General features: G+C 34.5%; 2 protein-coding genes across 2 annotated transcripts; both read right to left on the bottom strand.

The window, feature by feature from the left end:
• Positions 1-954: 954 nt before the first annotated feature.
• LOC145049661 (uncharacterized) lies at positions 955-2,693 on the bottom strand. The gene is made up of 2 exons (XM_078998039.1): positions 2,136-2,693; positions 955-1,026 (listed from the first exon to the last, which is right to left on the bottom strand). Exons 1-2 carry the CDS (start codon positions 2,691-2,693, stop codon positions 955-957), a joined length of 630 nt encoding a protein of 209 aa, XP_078854165.1.
• A 4,643-nt stretch (positions 2,694-7,336) lies between these two features.
• On the bottom strand, positions 7,337-11,231 carry LOC145052753 (delta-9 acyl-lipid desaturase 1-like). Its single transcript, XM_079000623.1, has 5 exons — positions 10,849-11,231; positions 10,329-10,469; positions 10,066-10,206; positions 7,713-7,819; positions 7,337-7,644 (listed from the first exon to the last, which is right to left on the bottom strand). The coding sequence occupies exons 1-5, from the start codon at positions 11,200-11,202 to the stop codon at positions 7,425-7,427; spliced, it is 963 nt and encodes a 320-aa protein (XP_078856749.1). The 5' UTR covers positions 11,203-11,231; the 3' UTR covers positions 7,337-7,424.
• Positions 11,232-11,755: the final 524 nt, after the last annotated feature.

Genomic DNA, 11,755 nt, shown 5'->3' with positions numbered 1-11,755 from the left:
TTATCACATAATCGATGTGTCGGTTAACCACACATGCTCCACCGATCTATAATAAAGTCAATTTACCCTTTGCCACTCTTACTAGTCCTTATTACGGTTAACCGCACACGCTCCACTAACGACTTGGTAAGGTACAAAATGTAATTTCATGGGTTAGCACCTATTTCACATTTTCCTAAGTAACTAAGATTGGGAATTTATAAGTTTTTAGTTACTTAGTATTTATCATTATACTTTTAATGAAAGGGAGAATTATAGTCCTTTCCTACCCGTTCGGCTAACAACCCTCCACCAGTCAAGGAAGCGGTGGGTGAGAGTGGACACCCATTAAACTGCCATTTTATAGGCAGTAACCTTATACCCCCTTATAGACCGGCTTCGTGAATGAGGCCTACTAATGGTAAGATTGACTTTATCTTATACATATCTATATAATTAAAATTAAAATAATAGTATAAGTGTTGAATTTTAAACCTTCTAAAATTCTATGGTTTAATTTGGAATTAAAGTATACATGAGGGGGTAACTTTACAAATTCCAAAACTTGAGTGCAAGCTTTGAAAGTATTTCAAGACTCTTCAATTCATAACTTATGAGTTTAATGGTTCGTTAAAATGAGGACTCTGCATTTTATGTAACCTCTCATTCTTTAATGACAAATTTAAAGAAGTGTCTCTTGGTAATCCATATCTAGAGGACAAGTTATTAAGTCCATAAAGAAAATATTTATGAGAAGAAACTTTTCATTTTGTAACCTATGGCATTTTTATGAGTTTTATGATTCATAAATGTGACCTTTTATGTTACTTGAGGACAAGTTACAAAAACACATTTTATGAACTACTTTTAGATTAATTTGGATTGAAAACAACTAAAACACAATTTTTTATTAATCTAAACTAACTCATAAATCAAGGAAACAAAACTTTTGGAAATCCATAATTTGAGAACAAGTTATGGACTCCATACAATTTCATTGAGATCAAGAATTATACAAACAAACAATATGCATATAATTCCTATGATCTACCAAAAGTCATAAGCATTAACATTCATAATCAACATTTTTCGAGAATTACATAAACACATATAAAACTTGAAACTTTGATTATAGCGTTGAAACTGGTTTAGCATAATCATTACCACTTAAAAAATAGGTTTTATAAGTCCAAAACAGTCAAAGGTAATGATTCTAGACCAATTCCAGCACCAAAACTCAAAGATATGATGTTTGAGGTTCCAACGCATTGAGTGCGTGAACCAACTCGACGAGCTGGATGAGTTTACACTTGGACTCGTCGAGTCCCTTCACGGACTCGGTGAGTCTGCTGTGCAGACAGCACCAAAATTCGATTTTCAGCCAATTTGCATCAAGTATAAGTGAAAACAAGCCTAGGCTCTGATACCACTGTTGGGTTTTGAGCATTGTAACACTCTTATGCTGTACATGCAACCCTAAATACCTTGGATTTATGTTTTCTCTATTATACATGCAAATATCAATTTTCCAAGGTATTGCTCTAACAAGCATAATATAAAGTACACATAATATAAATTCTAGTAAAACTACATACCTCTTGTTTGGTTCTTGATTCCATGGAGCTCAAGAGCCTAGTGTCCCAAGTGTGACACCTCAAATGGTTCACACAACATCATGAACTCTTGGAATAACTTGAGAGAAAGTAGAACACTTCTAAAATTGGTTTGCCCTCACTTGTTTCACTAGTGACCGATTTCTTCAATAATAAGATCATTATATAGTTAGTCACAATTAGGGTAAACCCTAATTTTCAGGGGTTTCCATTTCTTTGGATCTATGGGTTCAAATACACCATGGAGCATCCTATGGTTTTTATACCAACTTGATAATCCATGGAACATTAGCCCACTATATAAGTATGGATGATTTACACAATCAACCCATATATTTAATTAGTCTTCTTTTGATCACTTATTTAATTCTAGATTAATTCTTGATCAATACTAATTAAATATACTAATTATGTTTTATTTCTCTCATTTTAGTCTATCCAAATGCATGATGCCATGCAACCCAAATGGACCATGCCGGCTCGGGTCAAGTATGTACCAGTTATAGTTATAGACTTAGACACTAATCCAACACCTTCACATACCTGTGTAGGATGTTTTATCTTTGGTACTCCACACACTAATTCCCTTTCAACCATGGATTCTATGATCCTGAAGTTCACATCACGAAACCTCGCATGCCATAACCACGCCTCATCATCCAAAGTAGTAGCTAAACATACCAGTTGAGTTGTGTGGAGAGAAATTTTGTACAGTCTATTACTAGATCGTTGAACCTTCATGATCAGCCTTCCATCTTCATCATGTACCGATAAATACTGATGCAACATCTCAATTTTATACTTGTCTTCTTTCATCTGCCCTAAACTCAAGATGTTGCAGTGCAAAGCGGGTATGAAATATACCTCCGGTATTAGAAGTTTCTCTCCATCCTTGCACTCCACAAAGATGGATCCTTTTCCTGCAATTTGCACCTTACAACCATCGCCAAATTGCACCTGTCCAGTCACGTTTCCATCAAGCTCCGTGAAGAAACTTTTCACACCGGTCATATGGTTGCTAATGCCATTATCCAAGTACCAAACGTCTTTCTTGTTTCTTTTTTGTCCTGGAAACACCTTATCCTCTTTTAGTAGCCCCATGTTGTTTGTCTATTCACCATGGACAATCAACAGTAAAGCGGGTCCTTCCTCTTCCTTCTGAGTCAAGTTTTCCTCATCTCCTTTTTTTTCTTTGCTTTGCATTCAGATACATAGTGATCGTATTCTTCACAGTTGAAACACATAATATGACTCTTATCCCTTCCTCTTTGGTGATTATTATGAGTCATGATGCGTCTTCAAACTGCCCCGACCAACTCTGCCTTGTGCACTTCCTCTACCACGACCACCAGATCGACCCCCTCTATCATGGTGTGATGGGCCCCATCCTCTACCGCTTGTTCAGAACCCACCCCATGAAGACTTTTGATTGAGCTTGTTTTCTGTTTAAGTAACAAACCCACTTCCCCACTTGTTTGGATGCTACAGGACTTTAGTCGGTCATTGTAAGCCTTTATCTGAGTACTGCTCAATCGATGCCACCAGCTGGAGATACTTGCCCGGAACTGAATCAAGTAGCTTTCTCACCACTGTACTGTCTGTAAGGGTTTCACCGAGGCTGCAAAACTTTGAAATCATCCCACTCCATTTTCCTATGAACTCATCGATAGACTCTCCGTCTTTCATCTGTAATGCCTCGAAATCACTTTTGAGTGTGTGTAATATGTCCTTTTGTACCCTATCTACTTGCAGGTACCTTAACTTCAAGGATTCTCAAACCTCTTTTCATGTCTTCTTCTTTGCCACTTGCAACAAAATATCTTTGAGTACTGCTTGAAAAAGAAAAGCTCGAGCCGACTTGTTCTTCTTTTCATCCACAACATCTCTAGCTACTAGTTCAATGGACTCCCATATTCCCTGGGCATCCATTATAGCTTTCATCTTAATTTCCCAAGTGGTGTAGTTCGTGGGAGTCAACATCGGACATTGAAATGGCACTCCACCATTCTCTCTTGTAACAAGTTGACTGGATGAAGACATTGATTCGTAGCGGATATATTTAGGTATAAACTGTAGGCTCAGATACCAAATGTTGGAAATGAGACAGCAAGATATCAATCTACACACTCAAATATGCAAACTGACTTAGGAATTGGAGGTACACACACTTGGAAGAACTTTTGGAAGTTTTTTATTCTAATGCTTTACTGATAATAAAATACGGATTAAAATTTATAGACTACTACATTGAAAGATGAAATAAAAAGTTTTAAACTAAAGAACTGAAACTGAAATACTTTACTACCTGGTTAACCACTTCGAACTAATAATATGGTAACCACTTATTCATATTTAATGCATTAAAAACTGAGTTAAATATGAACCAAAACAAGATTAATTTCAACAGGGGTGGAAGAGAGCCAATAATTGCTCCAAAAAGCAATCAATCCTGGTGGAACCAGATTGCATAGTTTGTATGTGGAGTGGAGACACCTTCAACAATAGTGGATTCTTATGCAGGAGTGTTTCCATCAATGAACTTGTAGAGGTCAATACCAGGTAGAACAGCTTTAATGTGAGTATTCTAACTCATGTAGTTTGTAGATTTGAGTTTTAGGGAGGGTGGGAATTGAATAAAGGCAAGAGATGGTGTGGTGAGTGGAAAGGTTTAGACGCAAGATGCCGAAGAAGTAGGAGTAGAAATCGTGATGTGGAAATGGAGAAAGTAGTCGTTGGGAACAGTCTAGGGTTTCTTAGCTAATACTATATAAGTGGATCAATGAATGATAGATTTCTAATGATAATTGAAGAGTTATATATACATGAATAGATCCTAACTTTGTATTTCTATTATAACCACTGATTGAATATATCTATATGATTTAGTCTAAAGTATATCTACAATATTGAATAGAGGTAATAGGCATGTGTTATATGTTACTAATTGTTAATAATTGAATAAACTTTCTGTAGCGCCCCATTTCTAGTATGTAATTTAAATATAGTATTTTCCTTTCTTAAGAGGTACTCGACGAGTCAGTAGCCCGACTCGTCGAGTAGAGACGGGATTTGCATGTGTTTTTAGTAGGCGACTCGACGAGTCCATATTACGGACTCGGCGAGTCTGCTAGTCTGGATGAAACCCTAAATCCCAAGGTTTGTACCCTATTTAAATGACATTATAGCCTCCCACCCCAACCTCCAGCACCCTTAGAGCATTTCTCTGTAAACCCTAGTCCCCATTGTTGAGCTTGAGTGTTTTGTGATAGCTTGGAAGTTGTTGAAGAGAAGGAAGGAAAGAAGATCAATAGAAGAGAAATGAGATCAAAGAGCTAGCTTCCATTTGCTACATATTCTGGTAATAAAGTTAGTACCTTGCTTATTCTTCCCTTAAACCCTCTTTTATGCTCTTTTATGTCTCTCTTGGAGCTTTATACGATTCAAACTCGAAAATTGAGCTCTCCTTAGGATGGAGACCATAAATCTGGATGTTATTGAGCTCTAGGAGCTCAATCTAGCTACCTTTATGCAAATATAGGCTTGTTCCAAACCCTAAGTGCTTAGTGTTGGATGATTTTGGTGTTTTAGCCCCATTCTCGTGTGCATGCACGTAGAGTTGGAAACTTTACGTGCAAAACCATCCCTAGAAGCCCAGATCTATGAATTGGATGCACTGGAATTGACTGTATAGTAATGGCATGCATGAGACTCAACGATTCGTTCTCAGGACTCGACCAGTCGGTTCGTAATCCCCAAATTATTTCCCCTTTTTGTGTTACGAGTTGGAAGAGTGAATGAAGATTAGACTCGGTGAGTTAGGAAGCAGAATTACAGCTGAAGGGACTCAGCGAGTCTACGCCATGGCTCGACGAGTCCAAGGCAATCTTCTTCCCTCAAGAACAGACTCGACGAGTTGTTCATACAACTCGGCGAGTCACAGACTGGACGTGTTCAAATGATGAAGGAGAACTCGACGAGTTGTTCATACAACTCAGCGAGTCGGATGAAGTTAGATTCGACGTTAGTATGGAAGAAAAACTCATCGAGTTGTTGCCAAACTCAACGAGTTGAAGCGAGTAGAGGATTAGAAAAGGTTTTAGGGACTCGGCGAGTTGGCAGCCCAACTCGGAAAGTCCGGTCAACTAGAAGTTGACTTTGACCAGGAGGTTGAATTTGACCAAGGGTAAATTAGTCATTTTTACCCTGAGAACAGTTATCAGTATCTGATTTAGTGTCTATGGAATTTGTAGTCGGGGAGTTCTGGAGGAGCAGTCAGCCAGTTTCAGCTTTAGCATCTCAGCAGCCAGCGTTACGAGGTGAGTTTTCCTTCTAGTATGAACGGGTCTACGGCCACAATGTCGGCCGGTTTAGTTAGCAGTAGTTCCGGACGTCGGTCCGATGCAGTAGTTCAGTGTGCTTGATGTGTTCATGACTCAAGAAAGTATTTGTGTTATGTGTTCTGGACTTCGGTCTGACGTAGTATGCAGTATATGTGTTTATGCTAGTAGTTATGACTATGTTATGCTATGTTCAGTCAGTTCCGGACTTCGGTCCGATGCAGAGGGCAAGGCCCTGGTTAGTTCCGGACTTCGGTCCGATACAGTTTCTGGACTTCGGTCCGAAGCAGAGGGCAAGGCCCTGGTTAGTTCCGGACTTCGGTCCGATGCAGTTTCCGGACTACGGTCCGATGTAGAGGGCAAGGCCCTGGTTAGTTCCGGACTTCGGTCTGATGCAGTGGGCAAGGCCCAGTAGTTGCTTTATATGTTATTGTATGGTATCTGGTAGTTTGGGGGAGCTCACTAAGTTTTGTGCTTACAGTTTCAGTTTTGGTTTCAGGTACTTCCGCTCCGCTAGCAAGGGGAAGAGTTTAGGATGATGGCATGGCACACACCACAGTTACAGTTTTATCCTGGGAGTTTTATTTAGATATTTTGATATGATATTGACTTCAGTTTTGATTTGATACATATACTATGGCATTTTGAGAAATACGATTCATGCTTTTATTATATAACATTTTATGTTGTGGTTTTTAGTAATATTAAAAAAAAAATAGGTTGTATTTTTGGGATGTTTCACTTTCACCAGCCAATAGAAATTAGCCAACAAAATGTATCATTTAACAAAAGAAAGAATGCAAATGAGATAAGATGAGATTAAAGAATATGTCCATGTTTAACTTATAGATTTATTTCCAACCAAAATTTAATCAATAAATAAAATAGGGAATTTTATATCAATGAAAGACTAGCAATAACAAACAAATCCATGATGCATATACACTGATGTGCATAAAATTGATCACCTCTGATGTTTATTTTACTTAAAGATATATTTTATGCTACATTGTGTAACAGAAATATACCGTTGCACTAAAGCAATACATTTGACTATAAACAGACTTGATCTTTTATATATATATATATATATATATATATATATATATATATATATAGGAATGAGTTCTATGGAAAACAAATAACTAGGGCAACATCTACCGGAACCAATAATCAAATGACACGTGTCCATTTCTTTCTTCACAAGTAATGTATTGTGGAAGTTATTGTGAAAGTGATGTGTTGTCATGTTTTCATTGGTTCAAATATGTGTTGCCCTAATCATTCATTTTCCATATAACTCTTCCCTATATATATATATATATATATATATATATATATATATATATATATATATATATATATATATATATATATATAAAAGGTACCATGACAATATTAAAAAAATTATGAAAATTTTAATGTTTATATTGAGGAGTCACACAGGCTACTCCGTGCACCTATGTGAATCTGCCTCTGGTTGCACACAAAGTGATTAATCATTAAATGTATCATCCGAAGTGACAATTGATTTCTTAAACTTTTGGAGATTAGTTGGAACTTTGATGTTGGTTGCCAACCCAATGGCTTCAAGAGACCTTATGATGTACCAAGTAATGTCAATTTGCCACCACTCAAATCCATGTCGAGCTGAATACTCAAATGCATGATGATTGTTATGCCATCCTTCTCCGAACGCAAGCACTCCTACCCACCTTCACAATATTTAGATACAATTTTATGATAGATTCTAGTATGATTATTTAGATATTTATAAACTTACCAATTGTTTTTGGAGAGATCACTTGTATTCCAAGCTCGGTTTCCCCATATGTGACAAACAGAGTTCACACAGAAGGTGATGTGGTAAAGCCATACAATTCTCACACCCTACATACACCATAAATATAAATTCAAAATGATTTTTTTGCGTAAATTTAGAAGAACATGGGAGAACTATTGTTTGTGTGTGTGTGTGTCTCTCTCTCTCATTGGTTCTATATGTGCTTTGTTTGTTTGGTTAATTAATACACGGAAAAAAAATAGAAACATTGATGTTTCTCATTTTCTTAAGGGATGATGATTTGTATGGATATATGTGTATTAGTGTGCTCTCCTCCTTTCCCTTCTTGAGTCCGACCCCATTTTCTTGAAATAGTTCTCATCAAAGAAAGAAAAAGAAGAACAAAGGATTCCACTATTTTATCTGTATGTGTATATTTTGGGACAACAACCCTTATTTTTCCATTTGTACTCATCAGTAGGTAGGTATGATAAATCTTGGTGGATAGCTTGATGACTATACCTTTGCAAAAGAACCTTAATCTTATGAACGTCGATGTACTTCTTAGGTATACCTCTTCAACAAAATCTCCTCTTTGAGGTGTTGAAGCAAAGGTATGACAAAATAGAGGAGAAATAAAAGTAGGTGGGGATCCAGGAACGTCCCACTAGTGGTGGGCATTGGCGGGTGATGGAAGTTCTTGGTCAACAAAAATTAGAATGGAATAAAGGGAAAGTGAGGTATCGATATGAAATGGGGTCAACGTGGTCGGGGAGGGAAAGAAAGTGGTTGGTGGGGTATACCTTTTTTTTAATTGTAGTTATTTTAATAAAATGTAAAAGATATAAAGATATTTTATATGCAATGTAAGAATTAAATACCCTCGTCAAACAAATAATAGAGACCGAAGTAGTGTCTTTTTATAAACATAACTACCATTTACATAATTTAATCTTAATAATAATATAAAACTAAATAAAAAAATATAATATTAAAACAAAATATAGCTATACAAGTTAGGGCTGCAAATGAACCGAACGTTCAACGAACGGTTCATGAACTGTTCAACATGAAGTTTGTTTATGTTTGTTTATATAATAAATGAATGAACATTAACATAAGTTCTCATTCATTTAGTTAAACGAACGAATATGAACAATGATATTGTTTGTTCAATTACGTTTGTGATTGTTTATGTTGTTGATCTACGTTCGTTTATGATCATTCATTTAAGTTCTTATAATGTTCATATATGTTAAGTTGTGTTTAATTACATTACTATATTATATGTTCGTTTATGTTCATATATGTTTAGTTATGTTTGTTTAGATACATTTGTTTATATTCGTTTAGCATGTTCACCAACATAAATGAACGAACATAAACAATGCAATTTGTTAAACGAACGAACATAAACAAAAAAACTCGTTCATTTATATGTTCATGTTCGTTCATTTGTTTGGTTAACTTAAATGAACAAACTTGAACAAGTAATCGTTGGTGTTCGTTCGGTCCATTTAGTTCGGTCCATTTACAACCCTAATAAAAGTAATTTTAGATGAGTTACATAAACAAAATTTGGATATTTTTAAAAGTTTGACCAATCTTACAAGTTTACATAAAAAAAAATATAGGTGTCATTTACATAAATTATCGAAAAAATGAAATAACGATTCAATAACAAAAACTCAAAAAAAAGTCAAAACTTGAAGAATTAAAAGATATTTTCGAAAGAGAATAATTGAAAGTTAGAGATACAAAATTTATAAATGATAAAACAGAAGTGATTATTTCAAGAAACTCAACTACAATGTTTCATTTGGACAATTATGTATGATATTCTCACCACACCAAGGGTATGGTGTCGAGGAAGTTGTAGAATAAGACATGCAAACCACCCTATAGAAATGGTGTTAATGTGATGGCTTCTAAGCGTAGAGGTGTGTTGTTGAGGCCACATATTTTTATGCGAGTTTTCTTCTGCATACCCAAGTGAAGACCACCCCGTCCCCCTCTTCTTTGCCATCGAGGGGTCTGGACGAGACACATACACGTGTGTGTGTATATATACATATATATATATATATATATATATATATATATATATATATATATATATATAGAGAGAGAGAGAGAGAGAGAGGATTGGTCCATACCAACACAAACCTTGAATGCACTTGTTGAGGAAATGTATGTGGTTTCTCTCAAATACTTTTTTATCTTTTTTATTATTTAAACAACACAAGTTTATGAAAATGATTCATTTCACTTGAAATGTATCAAAAATCATTGTTGATACGAACTCATTGTTGATACAGAATCCAGGAAATGAATTCAAATAGAGATGTTATACCATTCCCCAAACTAGATAAGAAAATCCACCCCATGCATATAAGAGAGCACCACATCCAAATAAATGCCACATGTAAGTTTTATGTATGAATACATAGAACATCTGATTTTTTAAATCTTCGACGTTTTTACGTTCTTGATACTGCAAAAAAACAACCAATATGATATAGTTTTAGGATGTTTTGTATTCTTAGCAGACAATATTTAATTAAAATTTTTATAATAATAAATTAAAATTTCAAAGAAAAAATAAAACAATAATACCTTTTCAACCAAGTATCCACTATCAAACATCCAACCCATATGACTAAACCAAAACCCGTTTGTTGGAGAATGTATATCATTATCTGAATCAACGTATTTGTGATGGAATCTATGGTTGCTCACCCAAAATATTGGATCTCCCTACAAATAAAATTAATAGTTATGTATTTTTTTTTTTGTATGATGTAATTGTAACATGATTCATTTCATTGGGATGAAAAATATTGTTTGGTTTTTCTAATAAAATAGAGTTGACCATTGTTAAATCGAATGTGTCAAATGTTTACATACCATTATAGAACATTTCTAAGGTTTAAATACCATGTTAGAGATTGGTGGAATTAAGAGTAAATTAGATTTTACTCTCTCTCTCTCTTTATATATATATATATATATATATATATATATATATATATATATATATATATATATATATGGTCTCAATGTGATTAATTTTATATAACTGTATTTGTATTTGTATTTTATAAAAATTAATATGTAGTTTTAGTTAAATACAAACCTGGGCGGCTAGAACTCCAAGGTAAACAAATGAATATTCGAGCCATTTAGGGAGTTTGAGACTATGGTGGGATAAAAGTCGGTGATAAGTGAGAGTTATGCCTAACATTCCTGTTAGCAAGTAGCCAACACTTGCGATCCAAAAAGCATCCCATGTGAATGCAAATGGTGCAAAAAGAGTAAGTAAATGAACAAAAATGAACCATGATGCCACTTGGATGTCTGCCGTGTTCCATTTTCGGCCAAAAAAATGATTCCTCGTTCTTGTGATCACCACTTCGGAAAATGGTATTTTTCGTTGATCCCATTGGTTTTCACGGCGAAAATCTGAGGGTTCTACTAATAAGTTTGGCATATTTTTATATTTTGGAAAGTTGTTGATATGTTTCATGTGGAATGTGGTATAAATAGCTAAATTTTAGGGATATTTATAATTATAACCACGTGATTTTGGACAATTGATGTAAATGACCATATATTTTATATATATTTCAAAGCCACCACCAATTTTGGAATTTGGCATTTTCAGATGGTATATAATATGTACTAGGTGTGAGACTCATGTATTACATGGGTTTATTTAAAAAAAAAATTAAATATGAAATTTTAACGATTTGAGAAGTTTGAATTTATAAGAAAAATGAAAAAAAATTTAAATTATTAAAATTAATGAGACTTTAATACATTTAATACATTACATATATAAATAATTTCTAATAAATACCTTACATATATATATTACCTTACATATTAAATGTGAAATTTTAATTTAATAAAATGAAAATTACAATAAAATGACAAGTGGAAAATAGTAAATTCAAAAATTCTAGAAAATGTCATGTGTCCAAATGAAAGAGAAGATAACATATGGCAAAAAAAACTTTCATTTATTAAGGAGGATTTATCTT

Source organism: Lactuca serriola, chromosome 5 (assembly GCF_051521515.1).
Source record: "Lactuca serriola cultivar US96UC23 chromosome 5, Lser_US96UC23_V15, whole genome shotgun sequence".
NCBI classification, from domain to species: Eukaryota; Viridiplantae; Streptophyta; class Magnoliopsida; order Asterales; family Asteraceae; genus Lactuca; species Lactuca serriola.
This window is presented reverse-complemented; position numbering and strand designations above follow the sequence as displayed.

Coding starts and splice junctions, on each gene's coding strand:
- LOC145049661 (XM_078998039.1), bottom strand. CDS start 2,693: ATGGGGCTACTAAAAGAGGATAAGGTGTTTCCAGGACAAAAAAGAAAC. Junction 1,027..2,135: donor AGATAAAACATCCTACACAG/GTATGTGAAGGT, acceptor GACTTTTGGTAG/ATCATAGGAATTATATGCAT.
- LOC145052753 (XM_079000623.1), bottom strand. CDS start 11,202: ATGCCAAACTTATTAGTAGAACCCTCAGATTTTCGCCGTGAAAACCAA. Junction 10,207..10,328: donor GTGGATACTTGGTTGAAAAG/GTATTATTGTTT, acceptor GTTTTTTTGCAG/TATCAAGAACGTAAAAACGT. Junction 7,645..7,712: donor GATCTCTCCAAAAACAATTG/GTAAGTTTATAA, acceptor AATATTGTGAAG/GTGGGTAGGAGTGCTTGCGT.